At 47.8% G+C, this 15,696-nt stretch overlaps 1 protein-coding gene across 2 annotated transcripts in view; it reads left to right on the top strand.

The window, feature by feature from the left end:
• The window catches only part of ACVR1 (activin A receptor type 1), a 49,565-nt gene that overhangs the window by 27,205 nt on the left and 6,664 nt on the right, over positions 1-15,696 (top strand). For both annotated transcript variants that reach the window (XM_051810183.1, XM_051810184.1), the window contains exons 2-7: positions 1,878-1,951; positions 3,481-3,747; positions 4,226-4,443; positions 7,898-7,997; positions 10,421-10,567; positions 12,527-12,802. In XM_051810183.1, coding sequence (XP_051666143.1) covers positions 1,900-1,951; positions 3,481-3,747; positions 4,226-4,443; positions 7,898-7,997; positions 10,421-10,567; positions 12,527-12,802 — 1,060 coding nt within the window. In that variant the 5' untranslated portion in view covers positions 1,878-1,899. The remainder of the gene's footprint in view (positions 1-1,877; positions 1,952-3,480; positions 3,748-4,225; positions 4,444-7,897; positions 7,998-10,420; positions 10,568-12,526; positions 12,803-15,696) is intronic.

Below are 15,696 nucleotides of genomic sequence, written 5' to 3'. Positions count from 1 at the left end.
AATCTGAGAAATGAAGACAAATACCTGCATGTAAGGAGCATGGTAATGCCTCAGTGCCTCTGTCAAGGAGAGGGACTTTGTTTTGCACGTACTGCTTGCTGCTGCTTTTGACTGGAATTTTGTGGCATGTGGTTAGGCCAGAGAGTCTCTGTAGGAACTGAGCAGCAGAGGACAGATGAGCCCTTCCCAGTCACCAACCCTGTCTGCTGGGTTAAGTCCTATGAGCCTTGACTGCAGTTCATTTCAGCTCCTTGGGCATAGGGGTTGTTTAAATGCACAGTTTAAGAAACTGCAGAAGAGTTTCTTTTCAGAAGCCTGTTAAATAATCCTTCTTTCACAGTAGAAAGGGGAGGTGTTATTTTCCTGTAAGGACTAAATATTGTGGCAAAGACTGGAAATACACAGGCAAATTCACTCCTTTATCTCCTATTTTATAGGGACCGGGAGCCTCTGCTGTACACTGGAAGCAGCCTGAGCTGTTGCACAAGGTGTAGTTACCTGTTTCCAGCAGTGGGGAAATGGAACTGGGCCACTGAAAGGAAAACCCTTGGACAAGCAGCTTAAACTGGGAAATTACTCCTCAGGGAGGAGCATCTCCTTTAAATACATCTCACTGTTTTTCTCACCATCCAGCACTGGTTTTTGCTGGTTAACAGAAGCTATTCCAAGTTTTCTGGCAGAGTTCTTTTCTGTTTCCCCTCAAAGCCCAGATAATACAGTTTTAGAGACCACCTTTTCAGTTCACAATAACTTAATTTATAATACCTGGTTCAGAGAACGTATCTTCTATATTACATTCCTGCTTGGTACTGGGAGGGCTTGTGTTTCCCTCCTAGCAAGCTGCTGTATCTGCAGTGTAGTTGCATGTGATGTTTCTAATTCTAAAAAGAAATTACAGTAAATGTATGAATTTTGTAAATGAAGGAAATTACTTGGGGAAACAAGACACAGTAAAAATGAGATCAATCAGCTTTGGGTTGTGCTGTGTTTTGTATAAGACACGGATGAGTCAGTCATGGCCAGGCTTCGTGAACGAAGATTTGAGAAGGCTCTATCCACATTTGCTACAAGCACGCTGGTGGCTTATGAGGCCAATACGAGGCAGACATATCCCATTGCAAAAGGCACAGCAGAAAGACTCCTTAGGTGGTGTATTCTGCAATACACGGTTCTTTCTGCGTTGCCTTTTCTCCTCCAGGGTGATCCTGCTGTGTTCTCAAAGGAGACAGCAGCGTTATAGATGGTGTGTCTCCAGACCTCCCGATTGGAGGCCAGAGTAGACCAGTGATGATGATCAATATGGCCAAGGCTGAGATGTTGTTTCAGGGAGTCCTTGTATCTCCTCTTCAGGGCTCCTCTGTTGCGGCAGCCGGTGGCAAGTTCACCATAAAGCAGGATCTTAGGGAGGGGGTGGTTGGTCCTTCATCCTGGAGACGTGCCCTGCCCAGCACAGCTGTGTTCTCAGCAACATGGCCTCAATACTTGTGACTGCTGCTTGTTCTAGAACAGATGTGTTGGTCACATAATCTGCCCAGTGGATGTTTAGAATCGTACGGAGATGGCGTTGATGGAACCGTTCTAGGAGATGCAGGTGGTGGCGGTAGATGACCCATGATTCGGAACCATACAAGAGAGTAGACAGCACTATGGCTCTGTAAACACTGATCTTGGTGCTTTTCTTCAAGTGTTTATCACGCCACACTCCCCGAGGCGCGGGAGAGCCCCCGGCAACCGAGGCTCCCGGCCACATGGCATTGGAAGCTCCCTGCCGCCGTGGGAAGACACGGATGAAAGACACTGCTAAACGCTGATTTTCGGGTGGTTGCATTTTCAGACAGCAGTAGAAGTGTACAGAGTTCTCTCATCTCTTTCTGCAGCTCCAGGGTGGCCGATGGAGTTATGATTCTCCCTGTGCTGATGGTGATGGCGTTCCCGTCCCCGAGCTGGCAAGGTGAGTGTCCTGCATGCTCGGAGCCAGGGCTGCTGAGGGAGCTGGGACTGGGCCTCCTGGGCCTGCTCTGGAGCCCCCTGCTCTCGTGGTGGGCCTGCTCTGGAGCCCCCTGCTCCCGTGGTGGGCCTGCTCTGGAGCCCCCTGCTCCCGTGGTGGCCCCGCAACCCCCGCTCCCGTGGTGGGCCCACAGCCCCTGCCCCACAGCCCCCACTCGTGTGGAGAGCCACCAGCACGGGCGGTTCCCCTCCGCAATGGGATGTCTGCTATTTCATTTCAAGTTGCTCCAAAGGATGTTGGTTGCCCATTTCTGTATCAGATGTACAGCCTGTAGCATGGACATAGTCTTCCCAGGGGCTGGGGAGGGAAATGGGAAGCCTTATTTGAACAGGTTGTTGGGGGAGGTAAGGAGGAGGTCTTTTAGCCCATGGACTGAGGTGCAGCTGTATTGCTTGTGTTCTTTAAGCTTTTTCTATGCAAAGGCTCTTTGGAGGTTTACTGTGCTGTTTGGTGACTCTTCCATGATTACTCCAATAAGGGCTTTGGGTTTGGCAAGTGACTTTTCCATAACTGGTTTACACAGCTGTGTGAATGTGAAGGTTTTCTGACACGCAGGGTGTTTAAGGTTTGCCTCAGCAAAATGGGGAACGGTATTTCCACTGCCACAGAGGGGCAGGAATAGTTCATTTGAAGCTCTCTTGGATGTTTTGAGAGATGAGCTCTGAAAGATATGTATTTGCTACTTCATAAACAGCCTTTGGAAGATGTTGAATAAAAGCTTTCTGCGAGTAACTTGCTTTTCTCAGTTTTAAATTTTAAGTTATTCAAGAGGTGTATCTTGTGTCTGCTGTGGCATATCTGTGCTCTTCTGTATGTACCTCGTGTAAACTCTTTCTGAGCTACTCTGAAATGCATTTTCAAATGTTGATGCAAATACTAAAAGGCAGAGTGTATTAAATGGAATGGGAGAATGGGTGGTGGAGGTGAAGATTCAAAATGCATGGAGGTCTAGTGGTTGACTTTAGTCGTGTCTGTGAATAGGAAATTGAGACAAAGTTTAAAAAAGAGAGTGTCTTGGATCTTGTTCTGTTAAATACCCAGATTACTGGAGTCAGCACTGTGTGTTGTTGGCTTTCACAAAGGGAATAAAAAAACAAAACAAGGGAGCTCCAATGTTGATACTTTCACAGCAATGAATTAATAAGAGGACAGGCAGTGTTGGTTAGGTTTTTCCCCTCTGCTGAGTAACCCTGTGCAGATGTCCCTCCGGGGGTGTATGTATGAGAGGTGGTGTAAAATGCCACTGTACTCTGGAGTGTGAGTGCTTGGAGTGGGCAGACAGGAGTGTGTTTCTTTGGTGCTGAAATGGCTGAATTGGTATCGTTAGCTCCTGGCTGGTGGTTCTTCAGCTCTAGCTGCAAATAATATCTCTGTCCTTAAACAGAAGATTTTATTGTCCGATGGTTTCGTTACCTCTAACCGAAGCTATTAAGAACAGGATGATGTTTCTTCCCCAACTCTCCCTTCTACAGATGATGAACTGAAGCTCAAGATGGTGCACTACGAATGTGTGTGTGAAGGCATGTCCTGTGGGAATGGGGATCGGTGCCAAGGCCAGCAATGCTTTGCTTCCCTGAGCATCAATGACGGGGCTAAGGTTTACCAGAAGGGCTGCTTCCAGGTCTATGAACAGGGCAAAATGACTTGCAAAACACCTCCGTCCCCTGACCAGGCTGTGGAGTGCTGCCAGGGACACCTGTGCAACATGAACATCACTGCACAGCTACCCTCTTCCAAAGGTGAGAGCTTCATCAATCACCTGGGGACTTGGAGGAAGAAAAGGGCTTTGATCTGCTGTGGTGGGAGTGAGATGGCTCCAGTGCTGGATGAAGGAAGGGATTAATGGGCACAGCAAGGCCCTCTGTGCCTTGTTGACCGCCCTGGAGCCTGCTGGCACATGTGTGATGGCCAAATGGTCTGTGTGGGCAGGGCAGTGATGGGGTTACAGTGCACCACTGGGGATGGGGTGGAGGTGCTGCCTGTGAGAAATGGCCCTGTACAGGGGGGTTGTGCTGACAGCTCTGCAGGGAGCACATCCTCTGTGCAGTGTGCTCACTCCTCTGGCTGTGGCACAGCCTCTATCACACCGGGTGGGTCCTGAGGTAAGGGTCTGTCAGTGCTGCTGGATTTAAAGACTTCCTTTGGCAATCTGCAGATTTACTTTTTTTCCTCTCTCTCTTTTTTCCCTTCTTTTTCCCTTCCCCTCTCATTTCCAAGGGCAAACCTTTCAAGGAGAAGCTGCAGGTTACAGTATGGAAACACTAATCATCGTTATCCTGGCTCCTGTGATAGTGTTGATAGTTTTTTCTGCAGTAGCAGTGCTGATCATCCGGAGAATACAGAAGAACCACATGGAGAGGCTCAATTCTAGGGATGCAGAGTATGGCACCATCGAGGGCCTCATTGCCTCGAACGTGGGGGACAGCACGTTGGCAGTAAGTGACCTGTGTGCAGGGGGGAGCTTTCCTCACTGCCGAGCTCCCCTCTCGGCCCTCTCTGGGGCCACATCACTAACAGGACCTTTTGCTGCCAGGGGATGCCACTTGGCCTCAGGACTTCTGTGGTGATGTTCCTGGGCTCCCAGAACTGCAGTTGTAATGAATTTTAACCAAAAGACAGCTTTGGCAAGTGTAGCATCGCTCTAAGCTGTTCATGTTCCTGGAAACAATGTCTGAACTGCAAAACAGAGTGTGCCTGACTTGGGTGGCCTGAAGTGATGTGGAAGGTGTAGAACTGTGCTGCATCTTTGATATATGACTGCCCAAAGGGCTGGAAAAGATGTGATGGTAGGGGAAGGAGAAAATACAGATAATTTTGATGTTTGAAACCTTCAGACCTGACTGCTGTGATCTTGGTAGCAGGGCTCCTGGGATGACTGGGAAATCAGTAGCACTTTGTTGACAGAAGACCAGTGGGAGTTTTAAGAAATGTGCAATGCTTACTCAAAGCTCAGTTTTCAAAGTATGTTCTTGTTCCTGTGGTGTCCGGAAAATATAATGACTTGGAGAATGTTCCTTTCTGAAGGCTGACTGTACCTTCCCCTTCCAGCTGAGGCTTGAGCACAAGTGTCCCCACAAACTGTCCTGAGGTCTCTCGAGCAGAGCAAGTAAGGCTTCAGGCAGCTGGAGGGTTTGTTCCTGAAACCAGTGCAGAGAGTTTTCTCCTCCTTGCATTGCTGAGATAGAATCCTCAACAGTAAGAGGCTGGAAAAGGTTTTCCATCTTGGTGCTGTCCCACCATAATGTGCTGGTTCACTGCAGGGTTGAAGAGTGGCTAATACCCATTAATCTTTATTTTTTTTAAAATGCCTTTGCCTCTCTTTAATTAGCTGTTTTAAACCTGTGTTAGTGGTTTAAAACAGCCAGACTGGATATATTCACCAAGAACCAGACGTATGCAAGTGGTGATCTGTCCTTAAACACTGATTTCCAGCTTTTACCAGCTGTTATCTCATAGTGCCAGACCACTTCCAGCCATTTGCAAACCTTTTGCACTTCGAGATGTTTAATGTTACTTGGAAACAGTGATAAAACCTGGGAAGAATAAATCAAAATTCTGTTTCAAAGGCCTGGGAGGAGTTGGAAGCTCTGAGGGCTTGGTGTGGTGGAGCTGTCAGACCCCTGAGTGATGGTTGTGGTGCCAGCGGCCTCCCCGTGGGTGATGCACAGACAGTCGTTGTTACTTCCCATGTCTAAATGCTCCTCTAAACAATAAGTCTTTTTTAGATTTCAGATTTTTTCTTCTCCATTGTGTTTCAGATCACCGGTTTTGTCACACATTATATGAGTTTACCTTTAGGATTAGTCTCCAGTGCAGCAAGTGCTTAAAGCCCTAAGCTGCTTAATGGGCGTGGAAGGAGCTGTGACCTCTTCAAATCTTGTTTTTACAGTCACTGTAGATAAGTTTGGGGTTGGTTTTTTGGTTTTGGGGTTGGTTTTTTTGTTTTGGGGTTGGTGTTTTTTTTTTTTTGCCTCTGATGTAGCAGGAAGAAAAATGAGCTCTCAGTTTGTGTTAAAAAGCAAGATAGCACTCTCTGTCGTTCCCGGATTATCTTTTTCTTGAGCCCTCCTTAAGATGCTGTTAGAAGAAATGAGATTTCATGGATCTAATTCAAGCCCAGCAGTGCAGTTTTCTGGAAATACTAGAAAGTTGATTATACTTAGGCTTTTTTATCCTATTTTCCTTTGTAAAGAAAAAAAAAAAGTCCAGCAATAGTTGTTAATGCTTTGAACTAGTACAGAACTCCTGGCCATAAAAGTAGCTGGGCATTAGCATTTCACAAGGCTAATGGGATTTTAACATTCAATTAGGATCTCACTCATGTTTGTTATAAGCTTACAGTTCAAAGTCTGCTTTCTGTGCACCAAGAATACCAGAAACTGATAAAACGTTTGAGAAAGATTTGTTACAGAGGATTTTCTGGAGTATCAATGACAAATCTTTTGTAGGGGGTGCGGGTAAATCCCCTCTCACCTTGTTTGTTTGAAAACTGTTTTCAGTTCTAAACACGAGCATCAAGCCTGAACAGTTGGGCCCAAAGCTCCCAGTGACCTGCCACAGAATGACTTTGTTTGAGGGACTGTCCCGGTGGTTCAGCCCCTGCAGGGAAGGGACCTGGCAGTGAATTAGCTGGGTGTTGTCTTGTAAAGAAGTTGTGATTTGGGGCAGGGACCTGATGTTTATCAGCAAAGCCCCTGTGGTGCAGGTGGGATGTGGCTGTTTCTGGGGATCTGTTCTGGGCCATTTGAGAAGCTTCTGGTGTGCCAGACCTGTTCTCTAACCCGGTGTTCCTGTGCCCCTCACTGCCTGCTGAGGGTGCTGGGCTCCTGCAGCTGGCACCTGTTCCCATAGAGCTCAGGATGTCCCTGCCAGTCTTACCTGGGCAGGTGACCTGCCTGACAGCAAAGTGCTGCATCGTGGGGTTTCTGTTCTCTGTTACTGCGACTTTTAGCGTCGAGGTTTGGGGTGTGGTTGTAAAACAGGTGTCTGGTGACATTAAGGTGCCCTGTGGCTCTTAGGGCACCTCTGTGTTTGACAGGTATGAGACAGGGCCTCTGAAATCCCTGTTCTTCCCTAGGATGGTGTCTGGAGGTTCAGTGGGGTGCACTAGGACATCCCAGACAGCACTGGGTGTGGGTAGGCAGCAGTTTGCCCATGGTTCTCAGTGTCAGAGGCCAAGGGGGGCTGGCAGGAGCAGGGCAGTGAGGATGGCTGCAGCCCCTTCTCCCTGCTCTGCCAGCTGCAGCTCTGCTTGGAGGGACGTGTGCTTCCAGAAATCCACGCTCAGGCTCAGAAGTGGGGAGGGTGGTACATGGGTGAGGGGGGCCTGGGTGACTGTGCACGCCCACCCGCTGGTCCAGCTCTCCCAGAAGGGCTCAGTTTTGGGATGCTCACCTGCTCCAGCCCTGGAGTGTGCTTCCTGGGGGCCTGCAAACTGCATAGGGGTGAAGGTTTTAAGTACAGAAATCAAAGAAAATGTATTTCTTTTCGAGGTGCTCAGATTATTGCCAGACATAAGAAACTTTGGGGCAGAAAAACTGATATTAACCTGTTTGAAAGAGGTATCAGATACAGAACTGAGAGAGAACATAAGGTAAGTAAGAGAAAAACAAAGTGCTGAAAAAGGTTGGGATCTCATGGCAGAAGATAGTTGGTAGGCCAGGAGCAAGCTTCCAGTTTCACAGGCATCTATTGTCTTTTGTTTATTAAATGAAATGACTTATTAAACAAATGCTACTTGTCCCTGAGTGACCAAATGGCATCCCCAGAGCCACTGAGATATCCTGAGCTGTAACCTACCTGCCCCATGCAGGGTGTACCTTTGTGTGTGTAAACAGGGAAAAATGGGGTTCTCATGGCTTGTAAACTTCTACTTTTCCTTTTGAACAGGATTTGTTGGACCATTCCTGCACATCTGGAAGTGGTTCTGGACTTCCCTTCTTGGTGCAAAGAACGGTGGCTCGTCAGATCACGCTTGTGGAGTGTGTAGGTCAGTGCCAGCCTTGTTCACATCTGGTAACAAATGCAGAGAGAAAGCTCTATCTCCCATCCTCATCTTTCTCCTCAGTTGTTTAGGTAGTATATGCAACTTTTCAGGCTTCAGCTGATGGAACATGCTTGGTTTTGGAAAGTCAAGTGAAAAAATTCCTTCCAGATCTGTGCAGAAGAAAGGGGCAAATATCCGTGCTTTGTGATGGAACAATTTAAACTTTATTCAGCAAGGCAATGCTAGAAAATACAAACCAGGCCTGTCTGGGTACTGTGTGAGCTAAATAAACTGCTTTTAGAAAAGCACGCTGAGTTTGAAGTTTGACACTGTGAACACCATTTGTTCATTAATGGTGTTCAACTCAAAAGCTTTACAAGTAGAAAAAGGTCACCTGGGTTTGAGATCTGGAGTTGGAGCATCAAGCAAAGTGGCAAACATGGTATTTCAAATAGAAACCTGTGATTTTGGGCTGTGGGAATGGGAACATGAATGTGTTGTAGTTGACTTACTCTGCACTGTTCTTTGGAACGCTGCAGGCAGTGATGTGCTGCTGCTACTCTTCCCCCTGAAAGAAAATCTCTCTAGTAATTCTTCCCTAAAAGTCTTCTGGGTCTTTAGTTTTTTGTAGGACTTTAGTGTTAATTTTAGGGATTCATTAAATTTTACTTTGGCATATATTTATTATTAATCGAATAGTGTTAAATTTGAGTTTAGTAATTTTAGGAAGCATTTGGGTCAAAGATACCCGGAGGCAGTGACATTGAGCCAAGATGCTGTACTGGCACTAAAGAGGTGAGGAAGGCATGAGAAAGAAGGAAGAAAGGACTGGAGTATGTTGTGTGCTGCTGCTTCAGTGATCTGAACTCAGGGTGGTTTAACACCTTCCTGTCAGTCCTGAGAAGGTTCAGCTCATCAGGGTGTCAAATCAAGCCCAACTGTAACAGATGAACCTGTGAATCCGCAGGGACCAGGCCTGCATTTACCAGTGTTCCTGTGCTTTTGGCTCAGTATATATTGAGTGGGCACAAATGTTCACACTTGCCTGAAATCCAAGTGTACACCCTCTGATGCACCAGGAGCTGTGGGGTATGACAAACATGGTGATTCTACTACCTGTGACAGAGGCATTTCTGTGTGTGTGTACGTGGGAGTCCCCCTGTCCCTGGAATGGTGCCTTCTCCCAGGTTAGCTCAGGCTGGCACCATTCCCACGGCCCTGTGTGTTGCCCTGTAAGGCAGAACCAGATGAAGGCACCTGTGCAGGAGGTGTCCCTGGGGTGACAGCAGGGGGGTGTCCCTGGGGTGACAGTGGTGAGGTGTCCCTGGGGTGACAGGAGGGGGGTGTCCCTGGGGTGACAGGAGGGGGGTGTCCCTGGGGTGACAGGAGGGGGGTGTCCCTGGGGTGACAGGAGGGGGTGTCCCTGGGGTGACAGCAGGGGGGTGTCCCTGGGGTGACAGCAGGGGGGTGTCCCTGGGGTGACAGCAGCAGGGGGGGTGTCCCTGGGGTGACAGCAGGGGGGTGTCCCTGGGGTGACAGCAGCAGGGAGGTGTCCCTGGGGTGACAGCAGCGAGGCCTCAGCGCTGGGTGTCTCTGGTGAACCTGCTGCTGGTTCCCACGTGCCTCTGAAGGACACGGAACGGCAGAGCAACGAAGGGCAGAGTTTGGGTGTTTAGGGTTGCCAGATCTGGTACAGTTCATGACCTCGTGCCCGAGGCTGCTGTTCTTGGGCTGTGATGGAAATGGCAACAGCCAGAATTGTTCCAGCATGCCTTGTCCAGGATGGGGCTTTGTGCTTGGGTGCTTCTTAACATTATACATTCCTTCTAAGCTATTTGGGTAAAAAACTTGGTGTTCAGACGGTGTGTCCTGATCTCCACTGAACAGGGGTGTGTTTTGAGGGGGGTTGGTTTTTTTTTTAATCCTTTTTTTGTTTGTAGGTGAGTTTGGGGTTTTGTTTGTTTCTAAATCATCATTCTGTGTTTTGTGTTGACTGTTTCTGCAAGGGCTGCTGATGTAATAGAAAAGTAAAGGTTGTATCCCCAGCATTACATGTGCTTCCTGTCCTTCTAACTGCAGAATTCACATCTTTATTTGTGTTGTGCCATGTGCTGCCAAAGTCACTTCGCTGCAAAAACACTTTCATTGCTGGTGGTTGAATGGTGACCCCTCCCAGTTCACGCCCTCCTACTGTACTGGTGTGCAGGCAGGAGAGATCCACACTCAGAGGGCTTGCAGTCAAAACAACAGGAGAAGTGAAGGGATGGTGAGCACAGCGTGACTCCAGTGGTACGAAGTGCATGATCAGACCACACCAGTGTGATATCTGGGCCACGACAGCCGAGTTTCCATCCTTTCAGCTCATCCTGCCCTTCTCCTCGGGGAAGGTTCTTAGTTTACAACTTCTGTGTTTTTTTCCCCATCAGGAAAGGGCCGTTATGGAGAAGTTTGGAGGGGTCAGTGGCAAGGAGAAAATGTTGCTGTGAAGATCTTCTCTTCTAGGGATGAAAAGTCCTGGTTCAGGGAAACTGAGTTGTACAACACTGTATTGCTGCGGCACGAGAATATTTTGGGTAAGTAGGATAGCCACGTTCTGTAGCCTGGTGTGGCTGGTTAAAGGTGAGTTACCTGCACAGGGAACTTGGCATTGCAAGGCACGGCACATTCACCAGGTGTCTTGCAGTCTTTAAGTTCCTGTGTTGTGATAAACAGTTGAAGGGAAATTTTCAGAGGGAGACCTGCCAGGAGGGGGCTGGGTCTCAGATGGGGAGTGTGTGGTGACAGCCATGACTTGTTACTCTGCAATATTCCAGCAGGAAGCAGATTAATCAATGAATCAGTTGGTGGCAGCACAGCTCACAGAAAACAGTGGAGGTGCCACAGACCCCCATGGAAGAGCTGCCCCTTGCAGCTCTCACCACAGAGACCTGCACAGTGTGTCAGGGCAAGTTCTAGTGGTTCTGTGTTTGTTTGTAACTTCAGCTTCCCTGCAGAAATGGAGGGAGAAAAAGTGGGGAGGAGTTTATAAAGACATTTCAGGATTTGAATGAATGCCTGAGTAAAATGAAGTACGAATCCGTTATTTTCTTCTGTTTTGCAGTCCTGCTCATGGTCAGAATAAGCTCCTTTGGTGTTTAAACTTCAGCTGTAGTTGAATGATGTATCTCATTTCTTTGTAAATATGGAAGTACTGTGACCCTTGTGCATTGCTTCTACCTCGTGTGCTTGGTTCTGAGAGCTGGGAAAATGGCTTTGTTGTGTTGGGCCATGGTTGAGGTTTAAGCAGCCCTTTGAGTCCTAATAGACATGCCCTTCTGTCACTGCTGTGCCACCTCTACAAATAAAAGCAGCAGCCCATTTTCTGAGTGCTGACACTGCCTCACCCACAATCTATCTGTCTTCAGTGAGGTTTTCCTTGGGCTCCTTATTCTTGCTTCCTGTCAGAGAATGTTCCTTGGCTCTGTAGCTCACCCTGCTAGACGTTTGTCTAATGTTTCCTGAAGCAGTTCCTTTGTTACTGCAAAAATAATTTGATGGCCTCCTGAAATGTGAATTATTGAACTTCTCTTCCCGAGAGAGCAAGTGACTTGGCTGAAATTACATTGCACATTTCCCTTGGTCCTCTGCCTGTGTTTAGTCTTTCTTGATAACTGTCAGATTTGTTGCCTATTTTGTTGACTTTTTTTAGATGCAATATTAAACAATATCACAGATTACAGAAGCGTCACATTGTGCAAAGTCTGACTTCAGGAGAGAAGGCAGTGGGCGTTCTTTCTGAAAAATGTCGTATGTGAGCTTTTAGTAAACACGGTTTGTTCCTCTGACTTGGGAATAAAACTTATGCTGTTCCAGCTAAAGCTGTTGAGGTCACTGTGCTGGTACAGACCCAATGCAGGGGAGGCAGGAAGGGAGCTACTCCTGAATTTGGTGCTCAGTTTTAAGACACCACATTTTTGAAGGCACTCTTGAGGTTCACGAGTTTTGAACAGAAAATTTTCTCTGTTCCTTTGTAGAAGATCATTGTGTTTGGGCTACATGCTTAACCCTGTTCTCAGCAGCCTGCACTAGCTGCCTGTGGGCCCTAAAAATGGAGGTGGTTGCTTGTGGCTTGATCCTTGAGGTGTTGCTGCTTTCTAGTGTGATTCACTCAAGTGGGCAGCAGCAGATGTGCTATAACCCTGGGGTCTTTCTGTTTGACTGGGAGCTTCCCCACCCCCAAGTCCTTTAAAAAGAAGGAAAAATAAAAATAAGTGTATTTTTAAAGTATGTGGTCCTAACAAGTAGTTGTTTGGTGTGACTGACAAATACATAAATGTGTTCTTGTGAATAGGTGTGAGTCAGACTTCCAGAATCTGTCAGCTCTGTTTCCATCACAGTGATACCTGCAGTCTGCAGTGCAGCTGCAGAAAAGTTGTAATTAAACAGTTTTACATTGCAAGAGGGGCCTCAGAATTGATTCTTCTCTTGGGTGAGTCTTGAAGGAGCTCTGTCACTTTGTTTCCTTATTTCTCCTTTGTTCTCTCTCCCCCCAGGTTTTATCGCCTCCGACATGACCTCCCGGAACTCCAGCACGCAGCTGTGGCTGATCACACACTACCACGAGATGGGCTCTCTGTACGACTACCTGCAGCTGACCACGCTGGACACGGTGAGCTGCCTGCGCATCGTGCTGTCCATCGCCAGCGGGCTGGCACACCTGCACATCGAGATCTTCGGCACGCAGGGCAAGCCGGCCATCTCCCACCGCGACCTCAAGAGCAAGAACATCCTCGTCAAGAAGAACGGGCAGTGCTGCATCGCTGACCTGGGTGAGTGCAGCCCCCGCTGCCCGCGGAGATCACTGCTGGGGTGGCTCCAGAGGTACAACCCTCGGAGCAGCCCCGCAGTACTCTCGCAGTAGCCCGCGGTAGGTCTCAGTAGCCCTGCCCTGCCCTTACTCGCCCTCCCGGGGTCCGGCGCTCCCCGTAGTGCCCGCGCCAGCCGCCAGATGGCGCCTGCAGCCCAGCAGCGCGTTTTGGGCCATTTCCTTGGGTTTCCCTTGTTCAGTTCCGGACGTTTCCTTGGGTTCCCCTTGTTCAGTTCCGGACATTTCCTTGGGTTCCCCTTGTTCAATTCCGGACGTTTCCTTGGGTTCCCCTTGTTCAATTCCGGACATTTCCTTGGGTTCCCCTTGTTCAGTTATGGACATTTCCTTGGGTTCCCGTTGTTCAGTTATGGACATTTCCTTGGGTTTCCCTTGCTCAATTCCAGACGTTTCCTTGGGTTTCCCTTGTTCAGTTCCGGATGTTTCCTTGGGTTTCCCTTGTTCAGTTCCGGACGTTTCCTTGGGTTTCCCTTGTTCAGTTCCGGACGTTTCCTTGGGTTTCCCTTGTTCAATTCCGGACATTTCCTTGGGTTTCTCTTGTTCAGTTCCGGACATTTCCTTGGGTTCCCGTTGTGAATTCCACTCCGGGATCCCGGCAGGACGCAGTGATCAGGGTTTGGCTGGTGTCTGCCCTCCCAGGTGCCCTCCTGCAGACACTGTGCCACGCGCTCACTGTCCCAGTGCCCCATCTCCACCCAGCTTGAGTCCTGCCAGAGCACTCGGAGCTCAGAAGTGGGTTTGAAATGTAAGCTGGCGCGGTGCTCAGGAGCAGTTGCTGCAGCATAGCTCATTTACACCTTGGGGAGATGTCTGAAAATAGGGGTTTTTTTCTTTTCTCTGAAGACAAGGGAGAAAACAACGATAGAACAGTATTGGAGGCTATTGGTTAGGCAAAAAGATGGGAATGTTTTTCAATAATAATTCCACTGCAGAGTTCCTATTACTTGTGCCTGAGGGACTTGAGATACACGCAGGGAAAACTTGAAAACCACACACCCGGGCCTATCTAAATTTGCGGAGGGAATAGTAAGTAGCAAATAGAGCAGTAAGTTGAAAATACGAAGCTTCAGAGACTGACTTTTAAATAAATTTTTAACTCATGCTGAGGAGGGGGCAGCACATCCTGGCATTGATTGACATCACACTGGTACAGTGAAATCTACTACACCATTTATCTAGAGGCTTCAGATGTTTGAGAGATTTTCCAAGAGAGCACAGCAGTAAACACTTCCCAGTTAGTCTTTATAGTAGTAAAATAAGTATTTTTTTATACGTGAATTCCTCAGGCATGTATCTGAAACATTCTTCCCATGTTTCTCTTCTCTAAGGGAGAGTCACCAAAGAATTTGTTGCTTCTGGCAAGTATTCATGCCTTTTTTTCTGTGAGGCTTTGTCTCTTTTCCATTCTCTGGTCTCCTCCTCTGTTTCAGCCCCAGGATCTGGAGCTGGGAGCTGCTCTAGCCCACAGCACCCCCAGGATCTGAGCTGTAGTGACAGCCCTGCCTGGTTCAGATATGCCCTGGCTAAGCACAAACTGTGTGACAAGGTCCAGGATGGGTGTCATTCCTGCTCAGTCTGTCAGCGCTGTGGAAAAGTTCTGCCCTTGTACTTCTCAAGCACTGCACGTGCCTGGTGATGGGTCTGAGTTGAGCAACCTCATGGAACAGCATGTAATGCTGTGGGAAAGCAGAAATACTCCAGTGTGCTAAAAGAGTTTTTGTCTTGTAAACCCGACGTGTTTCTTTTCTTTTTAAGAGCTGATATCTTAAAGCAAGAGTTCTTCTGCCAGGCACTCAGTGCCCCTGAGTGACATGTGCACTGAACCCCTGGGAGCAGGAGACACTGAAGTGGAGCAGGATCTGCTTCCCAACTCCCAAACAGCTCGGATGCCTCCGTGATGGGAACCTGGTTACAACATTCTGTCCCCTGACCCCATTGCACCATGTCCTTGTGTGCAGTGTGCCGGATGCTGACTGACCTCCCTCAGCTGTAAAACTTTGACCAGTCAGCCTGTGGAATCTGTTTTGCCCAATTAGGGTGGAGTATTTTGATTTTTATCAAAGTCTTCTCCAAGGTCTTGATGTCTTCAGAGTTTGCCAGGAAATGTGGTTTCTAACCTTTGTTTGCAGTTGCAAACCTTTTTCAAAAAATATTATAATCCATACATATTGTATAATGTAATTTAATGTGAATTTAAACAAGTACATGCATGTATAAGTGTGTGTGTCATGTTTGACAGAAACACCTGGATCTGGGAGCAGGCTTTCCTGGTAATCTTGTCAGGAGATGGTATCCAAGGTGTCCTTAAAAAAAGTGGAGACAAACTTTGTATCAGGACCCGTTACAATAGGCCAAGGGGGTGACGCTTTGAAACTAAAAGAGGGTTGATTTAGATTTATTATAAGAAATGTTTTACAATGAGGGTGGGGAGGCCCTGGCCCAGGTTGCCCAGAGAAGCTGTGGCTGCCCCTGGATCCTTGGAAGTGTCCAAGGCCAGGTTGAACAGGACTTGGAGCAACCTGGGCTAGTGGAAGGTGTCCCTGCCATGGCAGGGGGTGGGATGAGATGAACTCTGTTCCTTCCAACCCGGACCATTCTGTGATCTTTCTAGAAGTGCCATAAGCATTTTCTTAGCAGCTTGAAGTTTCTTAAAGTGCATTTAGATTGTAGGAAAGTGTTTTTCAAATTTTTGTTTCTTTGAGGTACAGACTGTTCTTTGGAAAGAAAAGAAAGTGAATGATCTGGTGCTAGGTTAATCTTTGTGGGACTGAGGTAAAAGGCTTTTTAAGGTTCACCTAAAATAAACTCCTGTTAAATGTAAATAGTGTATGTTATTCT

This window comes from Manacus candei, unplaced genomic scaffold, assembly GCF_025592945.1.
Source record: "Manacus candei isolate 608988 ecotype Guabito, Panama unplaced genomic scaffold, ASM2559294v1 h1tg000077l, whole genome shotgun sequence".
Lineage (NCBI taxonomy): Eukaryota > Metazoa > Chordata > Aves > Passeriformes > Pipridae > Manacus > Manacus candei.
Note: the sequence above shows the minus strand (reverse complement) of the source record. Positions and strands in the feature narration are given on the sequence as shown.